This window comes from Sus scrofa, chromosome 15 (genome assembly GCF_000003025.6).
Source record: "Sus scrofa isolate TJ Tabasco breed Duroc chromosome 15, Sscrofa11.1, whole genome shotgun sequence".
In the NCBI taxonomy this organism is placed as follows: Eukaryota; Metazoa; Chordata; class Mammalia; order Artiodactyla; family Suidae; genus Sus; species Sus scrofa.
Genome location: NC_010457.5, coordinates 71,716,073 through 71,735,700, shown reverse-complemented (window position 1 = coordinate 71,735,700; position 19,628 = coordinate 71,716,073). Strand labels below are relative to the sequence as shown.

Sequence of the window (19,628 nt, the reverse complement as noted above, 5' to 3'; positions counted from 1 at the left end):
TTTAGATTTTGTCTGGTTTGATGTTTGTCTGATATTAGCCAATATTTATCAAATTATTGCTTTGTGCCAAGTATTACACTAAGCAATTTTATCAAGTATTTGGCAGAGGCAAGCCATTAAAGTAAAGTAAAATCATTCTTGATTCACAGGCTTTTGAAGATATATACATTGAACAGCGAAAGACTATCAAAACCATGCTGGAGTATGCTGACAAGGTCTTCACTTATATATTCATTCTGGAAATGCTTCTCAAATGGGTAGCTTATGGGTTTCAAACATATTTCACTAATGCTTGGTGCTGGCTAGATTTCTTGATCGTTGATGTAAGTATCCTGAGTTATTTTTATGAAATTATCTTTGAGTCAAGTTTGATATTCATATATATCTTTAATTAAAACCCTGACTTTGGAGAACCTCGTTTCACTAATGCTGACACAATTATGAGATTATCTTTTTAAAAACTATAAAAATGCAGAAATGGTAAAGCAGTAGAAGTCCTAAAAATGTGGACAGTGGTAAGAGAAAATACGGAGAGAACTCCTTTTTGCCACAAGCAGACAGCTCTTCTTTTTCTGAAAGTTGAGGACCTAAAGGTAAAAAAACACTAAGCTTAGTGTCATTTCAATCTCTCCCTGTCTTTTATCCCTCACGATCAATCAATCAATCAATCAGCAAACTCTATCCATATTACCAACTAAATAATGAAGTGGAGGTCTGAACCCTCCTCTTTGGCACCACACCAACACCACAGTGACTAAATCAAGCAATAGCTTACTAACTGTTCTCCCTGCCTCTAGTCATTAAATACCTCCCTTAGGAAGAGCCACACGGCTCTTTCTAAAAAAGCCTTCCCATGGGATATTGTACCAGCTCATCACTATTAAAATTCTGAGCAATGACAGTGAAGGCAGATAAGTGTTCTCATATATAATATTAGAAACAACTAACTTTTGCCTTAATTCATTTAATCTTCACAATAACCACTGAGGCATCCACTGTTATGATTCCAATTTTGTATATGAGAAAATTGAGGCACAGAATAATTACTTAGCTTAACATGTTAATTACACAAAATGCCAAAAACAATTCTTATTTTCCTGTTGGAGGAGGCCAGCTCCAGCAGCCAGGGAGTGTACACTTTTTCCCGATAGGAGAGGGACACAGTGTTAGTGAATGTACAATACGGAGACAGCCTCTTTGTCCCTTCTTTCAGGGCGCTGAACTGCTCAAATTTTATTGGCAACAGCGGTTGATTATATAGACAGTTTTTCACTACAGATTACATCACAGTGTTAAAAGTACACTGGTTAACTATTACATGGTATAGCAGCTATACATCATGTTTTAAGATCTTTGTTTTAACTAAACTTAGTGGGTACAATTTAGGGGCAATTAGGTACAATACATCATGTTTTAAGATCTCTGTCTTAACTAAACTTAGTGAGTACAATTTAAGGGCAATTAGGTACAATACATCATGTGGAAAGGAGGAGACTCAGTACAAATCATCCCTTGGCTAGCAAGTCTCCACAAGTTGAAGAGGTCACAGACACAAGAATTTTGCATTTACAAATCTTGTTTTTAGACTGGTGCTTATCTTCAAAGTGTTATGACAAGGAGACAGTGTAAGAAAATATAAACCAACTTAACTAGCTATCACTTAAAAGCTTCTGTAACTCATAGCTAGGTGTCTTTTGGTCAAGAATAATATATGTCTAACTTCTATGAACCTCATTAAAATCCTAACTCTAAAGTTTACTGTAACTAGTTAGTAGATAAACACTATACATTAATTAAGTTGGATTTAAATAGGGGAAAGTCCTTCAGGATGAAATTCTTATTATATTATTGTTGTAACTTTGTTAAATCACAAATCACCACAGGAAAATAAGAATGGGAAATAAGAATAAGAAGTAAATAATCAGGAAAGACTGAGGAAAACTGAATAACAAATAAAACAACAGGAAAGACTAGGTTACCCAAGAAACAATCCATGTTCTCTGGCGCAAACATGGAAATTGTTTTCCCAGGAAAGCCCCAATTCTTCCCCATAAACATCAAAATGAGAGCTGTGTAACCCGAGGCCTGCCCTCGGCTTGTACTGTACAGGCAGGCTTTTATCCTGACCAGAAGCCCACCTTCGGCTTGTACCGTTCAGGTGAGCTCCCTTTCTTGGTTAGGAACCTGCCTCCAGGTTTTTCTGACATCAGGCAAGGTCCTGTTTTTGAGTCCCTGTATCTCCTCGGCTCCCCGCATTTTCCTAGGAAAAAAAATAACTAAAAAAAAAAAAGAAAGAAAGAAAAAAAACTTTCTTGTTGTGGTGCAGAGGAAATGAATCTAACTAGGAACCATGAGGTTGCAGGTTCAATCCCTGGCCTTGCTCAGTGGGTTAATGATCCGGCGTTGCCCTGAGCTGTGGTGTAGGTTGCAGACACGGTTAAGATCTGGAGTTGCTGTGACTGTGGTGTAGGCCAGTGGCTACAGCTCCAATTAGATCCCTAGCCTGGGAACCTCCATATGCTGCAGGTGTGGCCCTAAAAAGACCTCCCCCCCAAAAAAAATTAAACCGAAGGATAGATTCATAGTTACATATCTGATAAACAGAAGTAATCATGCTCACTATCAATCAGATCAGCACTTCAAGTATTTTATCAGTAGCGTACTTGATTAAAGATGATGCATCTGAGTTCTAATTGTGGCTCAGAGGATGCAGGTTCAGTCCCTGGCCTTGCTCACTGGATTAAGGATCCAGCCTTGCCACAAGCAGTAGTTCGCACATGCAGCTCAGATCCCACATTGCTGTGGCTGTGGTGTAGGCCAGCAGCTGCAGCTCCAATTCAATCCCTAGCCTGGAAACTTCCATATGCCGCAGGTACACCCCTAAAAAGCAATAAATAAATAAATAAATAATAAATAAACAAATAAAGAAGAAATAAAGATGATGCATTCATTAGTAAAGATACTGTGATTTACCCTTTCAACATGAGTAACATGTTATTTTGCTCTAATCATCTTAAAATTACTGAATTTATTACAAATTTCAGGAAAAGAATTAAATTTAGAAATCACCTGATTCAAAGTCCTCATTTTTTAAAAAATGGCATTTGGGAGCTCCTCCTGTGGCACAGTGGGTTAATGATCCAGTTTGTCTCTGTGGTATTGCTGTTTGGATCCTGGCCTGGTGCAGTGGGTGAAGGATCTGGTGTTGCTGCACCTGTTGTGTAAGTCACAAATGCAGCGTGGATTCAGTCCTTGGCCAGGGAACTTCTATATGCCGTGGGCATGGCTGAAAGGGGGGAAAAACAGTGTTTGAAATATTTAAATGAAATTGCTATGGAACCTATGCTGTCTATGTGCCACATAGCAGCTCACAGTGATGCACCAACAGAATTTACTCATCTGTTCCCCAGGGAAGAACACTTAGATTATCTTCAGCTTCCCCCTGCCATAAACAACACCATAAAGACTGATATGTTTACTTTTACATGTCTTGTGAACACTGTGAACTTTCTAATCATGTAAAAAATTATAGACAAATAAATCAACTGTAAAAGCCTAAGATCGAAGTAGGAGGATGTCAAAAGAAAAGCATCACCCCTGAATTACAAACTCCCATGAAAATGTAAAGACTCTCATTCCTCACTGATGTTGCATAAGAACTGCCCTTCACTTGATAGCCTTCAATCCATGCTTACCCTAAACCTTACCCATCCCAGCAGTTCAAATCCTGCCATCTCCAGTATCTCCAACCTCCCATCTTTTCTAAGAGCTCTCTGCCACCACTTCCATGAAAGCTTTGTGGCTGTTCTTCACCACTCCCTGAGCCCCTTTTTAGAAAATGCCTAGCCAAGAGGAAACAAGACTGTTCTGGAATTAAAGGAAGGATATGTGCACCTATCAGTCACAAGCTCTAAGTGCCCTGCTGTAAGAAATACTGAGTTAGTCCACATGCTGTTTAAACCCTATGGTATTATTAAAGGAAAACCCTCTATTGCTTTTGTGGTCTCACAGGGAAACCCAACAGCAATGTGGATTATTGTTTCTATGTTCTGACCTCTGTAACAAATACAGATTTTACTCTGTAAGCTATGAAGGAGTATTACTCCATTCCACTCTCCAGCAGGCTGGAGAGGAGTGGATGAAGGGACTCAAGAGTGTCCAGCTACCCTATATAGAAACTTTCAGTCAATTCTGGTTTTAGTGCCATTTATTAACCCCTGTTTTAGAGGAACATAATGCCCCCAGATCCAGAGCCTTTTCAGAGTCCACTGGAACAATCTTTCTTCTCCAGGCACTCAGGTTTCTACTGCTGTGTCTGCTCTGCTGAGAAAGTAATCATTTCAGTGAGCTTTGCAGTCCAGAATTTTTAAAACTGCTTATTCTCTTTCCACATTCTCTTTGTTTTCTTTTGCTTTCCTTCTAGTTGAATTTTAATAAGGAGTAGAAATATGTTGTTCATACAAATATATTAAAATGAAAGTTTAGAGGGAATCTCTAAGTTATACTGCTTATTAATGATTTTTTTGTTACTGATTTGTAGGAGCTCTTTTTATAGTAAGGAAATTTAATATTTTGTCATGTATTGTATGACTATTTTGCCTATTTGGGCTTTTATCTCTTTTTTGTCATGTAAAAATATTTTCATATTGATTTAGTCAAATTTACCAGTCCTTTTTTTTCTTCTTGGTTTTTCTCATGCTTATGAAGACCATTTCCTTTAAAGATTAAAACATTTTCTCATGGCTTTTCCTAGTTTTATTGTTTGAGTTTTGTTTCTTCATCCATTTTTTGTGTTTTAAATATTGAGCAACCTGGAACTTATTTTAATGTAAGATGGGGGGTAAGGTTCTGATACTATCTTCCTCAAAATGATTTCTCATTTAAGTTGTTTCTTTCACTTCTCATTTAAAATGCTACCCTTTTCTACGTGCTAAATTTTTGCATGCCTTGGGTCTAATTTGGATTTTTTTATTCACTTCTTTTTCTACTATGACAGGCATAATTATTACAGATTTATAACTGATTTTAATATCAGGTGGCATTTGTTCTTTCTGGTTGTTCTTCTTAAAACAGTAATATTTTAGATTATTCTTATACTTTTTTCCTTGTTAATAAAATTCATATAGTTTAAAAAAACACCTACTGGAGTTCCCGTCATGGCACAGTGGTTAACGAATCCGACTAGGAACCATGAGGTTGCGGGTTCGGTCCCTGCCCTTGCTCAGTGGGTTAACGATCCGGCATTGCCGTGAGCTGTGGTGTAGGTCGCAGAAGCGGCTCAGATCCCATGTTGCTGTGGATCTGGTGTAGGCTGGCAGCTACAGCTCCGATTCAACCCCTAGCCTGGGAACTCCATATGCCGCGAGAGCGGCCCAATAAATGGCAAAAAAGACCAAAAAAAAATAATAATAAAAATAAAAAATAAAAAAACACCTACGCAATTTTTTTAATACGAAGACATATATTTAGTCAGAACCTAACAATTACATTATTGTTTAAAATAGTTTTTCATTTTATTCCCCTGGTTTTCTTAGGTCAACAATAACATATATATAAATAATGACTTCTTCCACTTTTCTAATTATTATAGCTTTTATTTCTTTTTTCCAGGAAGTGTTAAATAATAATTTTGGTAGTGGGAGTATTTTTTTATCTCTGGTTTTAATGGGAATGTTACTAAATTTCTCCATCAAAAATCATGCATGTTTTTGCACTGAAAGCCTGTGTGTTCTCTAATAATAATCTTTCCCATCTTTCTAGTCTTCTATAGCAATGAACACTAGACAGAAATGAATAGCTCAATAAATTATACTGCCACTAGTCAAGTTCAACATTCAAGTCACTTATTTTTCTGCTCAACTCTGTGAAATTATGTTAAATTAAACAGTGAAGGGTCAGTGGCTCCTTTTTCCTTTAAAGCTTTGGTTCTGTTTTGGTGTCACCTTTATGCCATGACCCTTAAGACATCCAGTGAATGTAATAAATTAACATCTCTCCTATGTTTCAAGAAGGGGACTAGTTATATACAATCCTTGAAAGAATTGAGAAGATAATTATTAAAGTCATTTTCTGTGTTCTGTAGTTCAGAAGGAGAATGAATTTTTGATAATGGATGAAAAAGGTTAAGACTTGGTTTTCTAGTCAGATCACTCAAGTTCTAACTTCATCTCTTTCTACCTGTACATCCTTGTTTTTTTTTTTTTTTTTTTTTTTGGAAGGGGGGAATATGGGGGAACATTAACTTCCTCATTAGTGAAAAGGCAAAAGTAATAGTAATTATTTCTTAATATTTATACATGTAAGACACTGAGAACAGAACCTAGCATATAGTAAATTTTCAATAAATGTTAGTTATTGTATTAAAAGAAAATAAAAGCAAATAAGGTCTCTTCCTCCCCCAAAAGACATGTTTTCTTTAACCTATATATTTAAGTAAAATTTGGCATTTTCATGAAATCAGAAAGATGCATTATACTTCTAAATGAGAGGTACTGATTCTAAATCATAAATACAGTAGTTTAGGTAAAAAATTTTTCATTATTATGAAACTATGTGATCTGATGTTTTCCCAGGTAATATTTTCTTCTTTTTTTATCTAACACATATAGACTAAAGCATAGTCAACCAGATATTAGGAATGTTAAGAATACTTCATCTCAGCCCAAAAAAAGTTAATGTGACATGAAAAGGAAAAGAACATATCCAACCAATTGACTCTATTATGTGGTAAATGCCTCCACTACATGTAATCAAGATACTACATAAATCTGAAGGAGAAGCATGATTTCTAATCAATTATATTAAGCACAGATCCATGGAGGATATGGCTTTTTAATCAAAGCCCAAATCATCCTGTATATGCACAGGTTGAAAAAGTCTCCAAGGATGAAACATCTAACTAGAGGGGTTTACAGATGTTTATATAGATGGGCAAGGCCTCCAGTTTTACCAGTAAGAAAAGCAATAATACAAGATGGGGCCGGTAGTGTAAGATGATCACGATCACAATATATGGAAAATGAAGGCTGCCAAGGTATGTCTGAAGACTTATTTGGTGGCACTGAAGAAGAGACACATTACACCCTATGCCTTTACTCAACAGTTTATTTCTTGGTGGACTGATTGATGTTTTTTTTCTTTTTTAGGTTTCTTTGGTTAGCTTGGTAGCCAATGCTCTTGGTTATTCAGAACTTGGTGCCATCAAATCCCTACGGACATTAAGAGCTTTAAGACCTCTGAGAGCTTTATCCCGGTTTGAAGGCATGAGGGTAAGAATAAAAGCTCTCTGATGATTCACATCAAAATTAAATGTAGATAATGATTTTGACACAGAGGAGTGGCATACTCGTCTGGTAATTATTTCTTAGATTACAAAATTTCAGAGGAGGAATCCTAAAGATCACCTTCCTGAAACTAAAACAGGTCCTCAAAAATTGTGGCATAACTAGAACTAGAATTTAGGTCTTCTGATGACAGTTCCAGGATGTTTCCACAACTAAAGGCTATGTGTTGCCATTTATTTCTTTTCATTACATATACATTTTAAAATGACTGTTTACTCCTGGCATTCATCCTAAGAGGAGATTTTCTTCCTCTCAGTAGGTAATTTGATTTCTCAAAATTTATTAAATCTTTATATCCTAAGCAACCAAAGTAGGGGTTAGGATAATTAACTAAGCATTGCAGGCAACCCCGTGGCTTGTTTTATAGATCTCCATTTTAAGTGTGCATTCTGCATGAGATTCACTTTTTCCAATAGCACTTGTACTTTCCTCTCCAGCTCTCTTCCTTAGTATATATTTTATGCATATAAAGTATACACATATATACACATCCACTTGTCACGCCCCTCAAAGTACTGTTTAGCACAAAGGCCAGCTTTGTTTAACACAGCTTGCAAATGCACATAGATATTGAATTTCTTCTAGGCTATAGGGCTTTTATGTTAGGAGGTGGTTTGTTTAGGTAATAAAAACACTTCAGCCTTGACTCTGAGATTCACTCACCGAGGAGAATGAAACAACTCTCCGGATGCATTGTAAGCAAAGAAATTCTGAGTTTTACATTATAATTTTATTCCATTGCTACTTGATGAAATCACAAAATAAAATAAAAATTATTATGTAATTTCAATTTTTTTCACACCAATCTTTTACCATTACTGTTTTATTTAAGCCTTCATCTGGTTGCATGATTTTATATTAATAATTCATTTTTGAGGGAAGACAGCAATCGAATAAAAAAACTTATAAGCTTGCTATAATCTGAAAATTATTCTAATTTTGGCATTTTTAATTCAGTCATATGACAGAATTAACATTCTAGGTGTAAATATGATAAAAGATATCATGCATTTATTTGACAGGAGAATTGTGGGGGTCATTTTACACAAATTTTACAGTAAAAAAACCTGATTTAAGCATAATATATATGACAATTTCTAAAAGAAATAAAATTCAAGTAACATATGAAATTTTCACAATTTTGGATTTTAGCTGTTGATGTTAACTTGAAATTCTTTGGCATTTATTTCTAATATAATGTTTCAGTATTTTAAAATAAAACAATACTTTCACTTACAGTAAGTGCTTAACAATATAATCCCAATGTAAAACAGATTGATAAGAAAAGGTACAAATTGCTAGAAATTTGAAAATACACATTAATCTCTTCTGAATTGAATTAGCAGAAAGTGACTGAATTTCTCCTTCATGAAATAGGTTGGCCTGGCTTTGAAGTAATATCTGCCTCAAAGAGGCTATTTAAGAGATTTGGAAAAATAAGAATGTGGATATATTCAGTACTTTTATGTCCAGAGATAAATCCCATCTCATTTTCTTTCTTTTTTTTTTTTTTTTTCCTTGCTTTTTAGGGCCACACCCACGGCATATGGAAGTTCCCAGCCTAGAGGTCAAATCAGAGCTGTAGCCAAAAGCCTATGCCACAGGCACAGCACACGGGATCTGAGCCATGGCTGCAACCTACACCACATCTCACGTCAGTGCCGGATCCCCAACTCACTGAGCAAGGCCAGGGATCAAACCCGCATCCTCACGATACTAGTCAGATTCGTTTCTGCTGAACCACAACAGGAACTCCCATCTTATTTTCTAAATTAATATACTTTTAAAAAAATTAGAAATTATTAATAGGGGAAAAAAAGAACTTGGTAAACTCTTAATATTATTCTTCACGTCATAATAGTTAACTTGATCTGAGGATAGAGAGTTAAGGCATTATTAATACTGTTTAGTTGTAAAGGGTTCATTTAACCACATTTTTATATCATCAACCATTCATTAACACTCTTGAAAATTAAAATGTATTACTGAATGATGATTATCTCTCGTTGGTATTTAATGCATCTTTTTTTTCTTTTTTTCCCCAGCATACAAACATTTTCTGACTCCATCTTACTATATCAGGTTTTTGTTTATTTCTTTTCACATTTTGTTATATTTTGCTTTCCTTAAATCCTTTAGCTCTTTAGTGTTGTCATTGTTTGTTTTCCCCTATCAAATATATCCTAGAAAATATCAGAAGGAACAACTTATCCACCTAGATTTTTATTTAACTCATTTCACATCCATTTTAGCATTAAATAATGGAAGAAATGGTTTCTACTTAACAATTTATAAGCTTCCTTATCCTTATCTCCTCTTCTAGGTGGTTGTGAACGCTCTTGTTGGAGCAATTCCCTCTATCATGAACGTGCTGTTGGTTTGTCTCATCTTCTGGTTGATCTTTAGCATCATGGGTGTGAATTTGTTTGCTGGAAAGTTCTACCATTGTGTAAACACAACAACGGGTAACATGTTTGAAGTCAGTGAAGTTAACAATTTGAGCGACTGTCAGGCTCTTGGCAAGCAAGCTCGGTGGAAAAACGTGAAAGTAAACTTTGATAATGTTGGTGCTGGCTATCTCGCATTGCTTCAAGTGGTAAGTGCCTACCGTGTGAGTTTTGAAAATGTTTGCAAAATGTTTCAAGATCAATTCTCTGAGGTTCTCTGTTTTATGATTAATATCTGACAGCACAAAAGTAGTTGATTGTCACCTATACTCTTAGCTTGACTTGACTATAAATAAGATGTTTTGCAGTGATTTTATAGTGTATTTTCCTCAGTATTCAGCTGTTAGTATGTGTTAATGTGGTTTTATATTTATGCTTCCTGGTTTTGTTTTTGTTTTTGCCTTTTCTAGAGCCTCTCCTGTGGCATATGGAGGTTCCCACGCTAGGGGTCTAATTGGAGCTGTAGCCACTGGCCTACACCACAGCTCACGGCAATACCGGATCCTTAACCCAATGGAGCAAGGGCAGGGATCGAACCCACAACCTCATGGTTCCTAGTCAGATTCGTTAACCACTGTGCCACGATGGGAACTCCCCTGTTTTTTTTATATTAGTTAAATGTATGGATTATTAACCAGATAATTAATTGTACCAACATAAATCTAAGGAGTAGGGTTCTACTATGTGTGGAAATGCAAGTCGTATGGTATGGATTTCAAAATGTGTATTATTTAATAATTTTGACTTAACTGAAGGTGTAATGACTAATCCATAATTATTTAATGAAAATAATTGAATGTTTAAACAAACCAGTGGTTTGAATGATAGAGCTTATCTTTTAGAAAAAGATTTAAGACTGAGATCAGAGTTTCATCTGGTTAAATTTTAGTGCAGAAAAAATAGAATACTTTCCAAAACCAAAAAGAAAACACATTCCAGATCTGAAATAAAATCTTATTCTATTTCAATTTCATTTTTTCATTCAATTCATTTTAATCTCTTTGTAGAATATGTCATAATATTGTAAAAAAAAGTTATTTTTAATAACACTATGATTTTCATATGGTAAAATGCATATTCTTGGATTCAGTTTTTATGCAGAATTCAAATATATGTTGTTTACAGGCCACGTTCAAAGGCTGGATGGACATTATGTATGCAGCTGTTGATTCACGAGATGTAAGTATCACTCAACTACTATTTATATCTACTAGTGTTTTCCATAGTGAATGTTTGTGATAAATTAAGGCCCAGAATTTTATATTAGATGCAAACCGAACAATTACAACTGCATGTAGAAATTACCTTATTAAGCCAATCACTTCAATATAAATGATATTTTGATTAATATGTCTATTATATATCCAATATGAAAGGGTATCTAACTGCATAGATTAAGAGCCAGATTGTTCTAGTCAAGGAAACTCTTAAGATTAGGAAAGTTGCTCCGTAGGGAAGTGACTTGTCTCTCATCCCTCGAAAGTATAAACCAGAGTCTGTGAAGCAGCTTCCAAAAATATCACAATGAAAGCAAGCAAGTTTCAAGGAAACTCAATTGAGAAAACAGTAATAAAGATAATTCCTTAGAACATATCTGTTGATGCTGAATTTTTCTCTTAGAAGTCGATGTTCTGTTATTAAAGCCGTATCTCCAAGAGCTAGCATTTCCAAACCCAAGTTTAAAATACTGTAAAAAATTAAAGTAAGGTTAATAACAGGTTCAAAATGTTTGTCTTGTTTATATTACTGCTATTTACTCTAAAGAGTACGTACAGGTAAGCCACAATGGGAAAATAGTTTCAAGAACAATAATAAAAAAAAAATTTTAATTTTTCATTATACTAGATCATACTAATTTGAAAAAAGAATTGCTTTTGCAGAACAGTATCTCAGGTCAAGGCAAAAATAGCTTTATAGTAAGTAACAACACATCAAAATTTTAACTTAGCTCAAGTATTTATTGTGTTTTAAAATATTATTTAATATTTTCAATATTATTTAGGTTAAACTACAGCCTGTGTATGAAGAAAATCTGTATATGTATTTATACTTTGTCATCTTTATCATCTTTGGGTCATTCTTCACTCTGAATCTATTCATTGGTGTCATCATAGATAACTTCAACCAACAGAAAAAGAAGATAAGTATTCCTCAGCTCTCACATTTTTCCATTCTGAGGTTCTGTCTATTTTACATCCAAATAACCAGGACACTAAGAGTCATGATAAACTTAGATCATTACATCATTTTTATATTCTTTTCCATTCACTATGTGGTCAGTTCAGCTGCAGAGGATTCCAGCTTCTAATTGGTGGCTCTTCTCCAGGTTCATCCTCTGCAGATCTCCTGTAGTGTCTTTCTGACTCAAAAATATGACTATGTCTTCAAAACATCCAGTTAGCCTCAATGCTTTATCCTTGCTTACAGAGCCTCTCAGGAATTATCTCCACCCAGTTTTCCAGCCTCATCTTCTCCCACACCATATTTTCTGTATCTCCTTCCCTACTCCTCAGTCACCACCCACCCCCCATTAACACTATCACTTATTACACACACAGCTACATGGATTTTCTGCCCTTTTCTGAACAAGATATACTCCTCTCCCTCCATGACTTTACATAGGATATTTTCTCTTCCTAAAATGCTTTGCCCAGCAAACACTTAATCATCCTTTAAGGAGTAGCTTAAGGGTCCTCCCCTTTATAAAGCCTGTCTCTGAATCTTGGAGTTTATTGTTATCTCTGGAGTGTTTTTCTCTTTTTTTTCTTTTTTGCATACAAACACTGTGTCTTATATAACCATGGAATTCTGATACTGGATACACCATCTACCCAGTAGGAGTGCTCAAAAATTGTTGAATAAAAGAGTGAATGAAACTGTCAACACTGAAATAAACTAAGATTTTTTTTCTTTCATGAAAATATATTTGAGACCCCTGAGCTTCCTTTCAAATATAATATAATCAAATTAGAATCCTGCATTTATCAGAGTTTTATGTGATTATGGGTTTTACATAATGTTAAAGTACTCAGAGTTTCACATAAATGAAAAAAGCAGGATAAATCTATAAGAAATAGGATAAAATCCACTTAAAAATTGTAAAAAGGGGATTAAAGGAAAGACTCACAAATATTTTTGTAAATGTGTTGTTGTAAAACATGTTGGATTGTAACCAGTTTTATACTATGTATTTACTTTGGAGGTCAAGACATCTTTATGACAGAGGAACAGAAAAAATATTACAATGCAATGAAGAAACTTGGGTCCAAGAAACCTCAAAAACCCATACCTCGGCCTGCAGTAAGAATTACTCATCTTCTTTAACATTCCAAAACCCTATTTCCACATGATGAAGCTGGGCAGTGCTCTGGACCAGAACATATTGGGTGATACCAATATATAAAATGCCCTAATTGTAAAGTTAATAACTGTGTAACACATATGCAACTACTACACTCAATATGAATTACATGGTTCTTAAAAATGAGGCAACGTTCAATAGTTTGTCAGTTGAAAATCTCCAAGTCAGGGTTCCCAATAACTGCTTCCAAAGCAAGCCTCATGCTCCTGCTGCCACCTACTGCTGCCAACAATGCATGTGGTTCTCACTCCTCTGATCTTGTTAGATGGTACCCTCCTGTCCTTTTAAGTAGATGGAGTTTTCCAGACTTCCCATTTTACACCCTAGCCTCCCTCTATGCTGTTTTTTTCTCTCCATTATTATGACTTGAGAATATTCTTAGAATTTTTAGAAAGGAAAAAGGTGTCATCAGAATAGTTTGTTTTAGCAAATACACCTATAGACAAAAGATTTATTCAGAACGCATACTCTGTAGAGACTCATTATTCCAGAAAGGCATAAAAATAGTGAACTATGTTCACAGAGCTGTATTCTACATCATCTATCCTCTTAAATGCGTAAGGAATAAGGGAACTGAGGCCCAAAGAAGTAATATATTACACCCAAAGTTACAAAGTCTGTAATCACAGAACTGGAATTTGACAAGGTCTCACGAATCCTATAAAGAACTTCATTTTACCATATTTTTAAGAGTAGTTGGAGTGGGTGAGGTGTAACAGGGAGAAGGTAGGGCAGGATACACAAAGGGCATAAGCCTGATTTACTGAAATTCATTTAAACATTATTGTTAGAAAAGGCAGAATTAAATAGAAAATGACAAAATGAATGACTGACATTTTGAGGAATGGAGAGACAGAAATAAAATATAAATCAAAATTCCTGAAGTGCTGATAAATGAATTGGCATATTCATCCATCTAAGTCTGTATATATTAACCTACTTTATAAATCTTTACTTTTAGTTATCATTATTTTTGTAAAAATTACCATAGTCATTAAAATTAAGCAAAGCCCATTCACATTATCAACCAGTTGGCCACCAATCTATATCTTATTCAGCTTTGTCTTCCCATAGGACCTAAATAAATGTGAGCAGGTGCACATCCCATTGTGGAAGGACTTCATCTGCAATTTTATTGTATTGTTACTTATGAAATATGCATATTAACTTTCTTCTCCCTCTCTTTCCAGAACAAATTTCAAGGAATGGTCTTTGATTTTGTAACCAGACAAGTTTTTGATATCAGCATCATGATCCTTATCTGCCTTAATATGGTCACCATGATGGTAGAAACTGATGACCAGAGCAAATATATGACTCTGGTTTTGTCCCGGATTAACCTTGTATTCATTATCCTGTTCACTGGAGAATTTGTGCTGAAACTTATCTCCCTCAGATACTACTATTTCACCATAGGCTGGAACATCTTTGATTTTGTGGTGGTGATTCTCTCCATTGTAGGTAAGAACGGTTTATTTACAGAGAAGTGTAGTTGTAGACGAAAAGTCCCCCAAGGCCTGCCACCTGTGTAACATGTAAATAAGATCTGAGAACTATAATGTGCGTAGATATAAAGTTTAACACTCTTGTTCATTTCCTGCTAATTTAAGAGTGTCAGTATTCAAAAATAGAAGACGTTTCAGAAATAGTCTTTGTAACTGGCATATTTCATATGTAAGGATAACTATTCATAGAATTGGGTATATATAATCATAAAAGTCATTCACTATGTGAGATTATTTAATTTGTTGGATTTTCCAAAAGTATATATTGGTCTATGACATTATAGAATCACTGAATAAAACCCTGTAATCTTTAATTGGTAATATTATGGAGTGGATTCAAAAAGTTAGTAAAGGTTTATACTCAACAAATTTGTTGTTTTCATTAATCCTGCAAAGCAAAAACATTCAGATAAACCTAAAATATTCACTGTTTAGCTCGTCTCTATTTTTCCATAGGTATGTTTCTGGCTGAGTTGATAGAGAAATATTTTGTGTCCCCTACCCTGTTCCGAGTGATCCGTCTTGCCAGGATTGGCCGCATCCTGCGTCTGATCAAAGGGGCCAAGGGGATCCGCACGCTGCTCTTTGCTTTGATGATGTCCCTGCCTGCGCTGTTCAACATCGGCCTCCTGCTCTTCCTGGTCATGTTCATCTACGCCATCTTTGGAATGTCCAACTTCGCCTATGTTAAAAAGGAAGCTGGAATTGATGACATGTTCAACTTTGAGACTTTTGGCAACAGTATGATCTGCCTGTTCCAGATCACCACCTCTGCTGGCTGGGATGGACTGCTAGCACCTATTCTTAATAGTGCACCACCTGATTGTGACCCAGACACAATTCACCCTGGCAGCTCGGTTAAGGGAGACTGCGGGAACCCATCTGTTGGGATTTTCTTCTTTGTCAGTTACATCATCATATCATTTCTGGTCGTGGTGAACATGTACATCGCTGTCATCCTCGAGAACTTCAGTGTTGCTACTGAAGAAAGTGCAGAGCCCCTGAGTGAGGATGACTTTGAGATGTTCTATGAGGTGTGGGAGAAGTTTGATCCCGATGCCACCCAGTTCATAGAGTTCTCCAAGCTCTCAGATTTTGCGGCTGCCCTGGATCCTCCTCTCCTCATAGCAAAACCAAACAAAGTCCAGCTCATTGCCATGGATCTGCCTATGGTCAGTGGAGACAGGATCCACTGCCTTGACATTTTATTTGCTTTTACAAAGCGGGTTTTGGGTGAGAGTGGAGAGATGGATGCCCTTCGAATACAGATGGAAGATCGATTCATGGCATCGAACCCCTCCAAAGTCTCCTACGAGCCCATTACAACCACTTTGAAACGCAAACAAGAAGAGGTGTCTGCTGCTATCATTCAGCGTAATTTCAGATGTTATCTATTAAAGCAAAGGTTAAAGAAGGTAGTAAGTGAATACAACAAAGAGTCAATCAAAGGGAGGATTGACTTACCTATAAAAGATGACATGATTATTGACAAATTAAATGGGAACTCCACCCCAGAAAAAACAGATGGAAGTTCCTCTACCACCTCTCCTCCTTCCTATGACAGTGTAACAAAGCCAGACAAGGAAAAGTTTGAGAAAGACAAACCAGAAAAAGAAAGCAAAGGGAAAGAGGTCAGGGAAAATCAAAAGTAAAAAGAAACAAAGAATTATCTTTGTGATTAATTGTTTACAGCCTAAGAAGGTAAAGCTTATGTGTCAACTGGACTCCCAGAGGAGGTCTATGCCAAACTGACTGTTTTAACAAATACTCATGGTCAGTGCCTATAACAATACAGTGACCTCTTCGTCATTACAACTCTGTGAGTCAGGGTATCGACAATGACAAGAGGTTGCTGTTTTCATTACCAGCTGACACTGCTGAGGAGAAACTCAATGGCTACCTAGACTGTAGGGATAGTTGTGCAAAATGATCATTGCAACTACATCAAACACTTTTAGTACAGTACTTGCATCCACTCTATTTTTAACTTCCATATCTGCCATATTTTTACAAAACTTGTTCTAGTGGATTTCCCTGGTCACTAATTCATAGTTTATTCGTAATACTATGTCATTATTTTTGTAAACAAGATTTAAGTTGAGAAAAAAGTATATAAAACCCCTGTGTTCCTACTCTACAAGTCTCTCAGATAATCAGACAAAAAGGGTTTTTGTCTTTTTTTTTTTGCCCAAAAGATGAAATTCAAGCTCAAAACCAGACAAAAAATTCTAGTAACAATTTCAGGTACTTCCATTTTCTAGATGGCTTTATTTTAAAAGTGTTTAGTCTACGTTTGTTTATATCTAAACAGTTATGTGCCTGTAAAGTCTCCTCTAATTTCTAAAGGATTATTTTTATGCAAAGTATTCCATTTCAGCAAGTGCAAATTTTATTCTAAGTTTTAGAGCACTATATTTAATTTTGGTTAAATGCTTTCCAGAAAAGGTAATCTAATAAGTCTGTATCCATATCTAAAGTATCGCTTTAGAATAGTTGTTCCGCTTTCTGCTCCAGTATTGTTTTGCCATCTTCTGCTCTCAGCAAAGCTGACAGTTTATGTCAATTAAACACACCCTCTGCTATGTAAATAGTTATTTTATCCTGTGGTGCATGTTTGGGCACATATCTATATCTATGTCTACATAGATAGATATATTTCCCAATAAACAACTTCTATCAAATCAAATATGTACCACAGTACATGTGTCTTTTGCAAGCTTTCAACAGGGATATATCCTATACCATTCATTAAACATAAATAATAGTTTGAAGACTATCACTAATGCATGTTAATTGCCTATGCTGTTCTATTTTACTCAATTCATTCTTCACAAGTCTTGGTTAAAAAAAGTTACATGTTGGTAGTAGAGTTCAGCCAGCTCTATGTCTAGTATGTCAAGCAGAATAGCCTGCAATTATTTTAAAAAGCACCTTTCCTTTTGCATTTTTAACTCAACTTGAGTGTCATATGGTGTCTCTCGAGATTTCAAGGAAACACTCACAGCATACTGCCTATTGTCAAAATCTTATACTTCATATTTTGCTAAAAATATGTCCAAAACTTGTTTAAATATAAATAATGTAAAATATGATCAATTTTATTTGTTGCATTTTGTACATAAGAAAATTATTTTCAGGTTGATGACATGGCAATTTATTTTACTTTATGCTTTTGCTTTTTATTTTTAATCACAACTCCAAACTTTTGAATCCATAAGACTTTTCAATGAATAATTTCCTAAAATAAAAGTTAGACAATGGGTTTTGTGGATTTCTTTGTTATAATATATTTTCTATCATTTCAGTAGGAGATACATTGGTCAAAATTTCAAACCTAGATCATTTTCTACCAACTATGGTTGCCTCAATATAACCCTTTATTCATGGAAGGTTTTTTTTAACTCAACTTTTGTAGTATTTGCTCATGCAGACTAGTCTTATTTTTTTAATTCTTGCTGCACTAAAGCTATCAGAGATATAACTTGGGCTCTGTCCCTTTTAGCCATGAACATAGTGGCAAAGTTGTGCAATTACCTAACATGATATAAAATTTTTTTGCACAAACCAAAAGATTAATGTTAATTTCTTTTACAAAACTATTTACTTGTAGTGTATTGATGAACTGCATGCAGGGAATTGCTATTACTAAAAAGAATGGTGAACTATGTCATTATTGAGCCAAAAGAATAAAAATTTCATTTTTTATTGTATTCAATTTCTTGGCTTCTGTTTTTTTTTATTGTTGAAGTTTAAAACATATATACGTATTACATACATATATACACATATATACTTATGAAACCTGCACTTGATCTGATATTTGTATACATAAAAGTTCATATGAATTTTATAACAACCTACTGCATGATCCACCAAGGAGTACTACAGAATAAAGGCCATTAAAAGCAATTTTTGTGAACTTTTGTGTGTGCAAAAGACCAAATCCACATGCTCCAACTTACAGGTTCAATAACAATAACAGTATCCATCTACAATGTTTGTCAATTTCAATTAATTTCCTTGACTATAAAAATTTTAATCTCGCCTCCTCTCAATGTAATTAATACCACCTCCAAATTTCTTGGCAGTAAATAAATGTAACATAGTTTGTTACTTAAAATCATGTTATGAATTCTTATTTACACATAAAATATTAATGATGCAGTGATTGAGAATTTATATTAACTTTTTTTTCAGGGTCCCTTGGATTTATGTCAGGTCAAAACTAAATGTTTATTCTCAGTGGAAAATTACAGTTGTAATGCTTGTATTTTTTTTGATCCAAACATGCATTTCATAATTTCCCCAATGTAAACAGTATAAAGTGACTTAAGTGGAATTCATTGGCTTCTTTTTGTACAAGTCAATTTTTAGATCTTGCCAATACCACAGAGAGATCAAGTATTACTTTGCAAAGTCCATAGCCTTTTTATGCTATTATAAATATAGGATTATATTTCTATTATATAATCATTAGCCAAGCAATGTATTAACTGATACGTATTATATATAAATGATCATATGGTCAGAAGAGTCTTCAGTTGTGAAAAATGATACTTTAAAAAATGTAGCTAGCTAAAGAACATTCTGAAAATGTTCAGAGTACAGAGATGCTAATGCAATTTGATAGATTTTTGAGATAACTACTTTCACCAAAAAAGCCTTCTATTATTAAATTTCATGGTAGAATTTTATCAAAAATAGAATTCATTAAGTTGGACAAAGAAATTTCCATGAAATTAAAGAAACTTAAATCCACCAATAAGTGATACCAAATGGCTTCCCTTTAGTAAAGAAAAATTATTTGTGTGGAAAGAAAAATGGGTATTCTATTTTAAAAACAATGTAGCTAAAAAAAAGGCTACATAAATTTGTGTTTTTACTAATTTTAAAATAACTAGAATACATTAAAATAACCTGAAAATCATTTTTGTGCATTTCAAACTATTCAGTAGTAATTATAAAGGAACTT

General features: G+C 34.7%; 1 protein-coding gene across 14 annotated transcripts in view; it reads left to right on the top strand.

Moving 5' to 3' along the window:
• Positions 1-18,371, top strand: part of SCN3A (sodium voltage-gated channel alpha subunit 3) — a 106,861-nt gene extending 88,490 nt beyond the window's left edge. For all 14 annotated transcript variants that reach the window (XM_021074930.1, XM_021074936.1, XM_021074933.1 and 11 more), the window contains 8 exons: positions 150-323; positions 7,146-7,268; positions 9,667-9,939; positions 10,916-10,969; positions 11,793-11,930; positions 12,986-13,090; positions 14,342-14,612; positions 15,113-18,371. In XM_021074930.1, the coding sequence (XP_020930589.1) occupies positions 150-323; positions 7,146-7,268; positions 9,667-9,939; positions 10,916-10,969; positions 11,793-11,930; positions 12,986-13,090; positions 14,342-14,612; positions 15,113-16,308 (2,334 nt within the window). In that variant the 3' untranslated portion in view covers positions 16,309-18,371. The remainder of the gene's footprint in view (positions 1-149; positions 324-7,145; positions 7,269-9,666; positions 9,940-10,915; positions 10,970-11,792; positions 11,931-12,985; positions 13,091-14,341; positions 14,613-15,112) is intronic.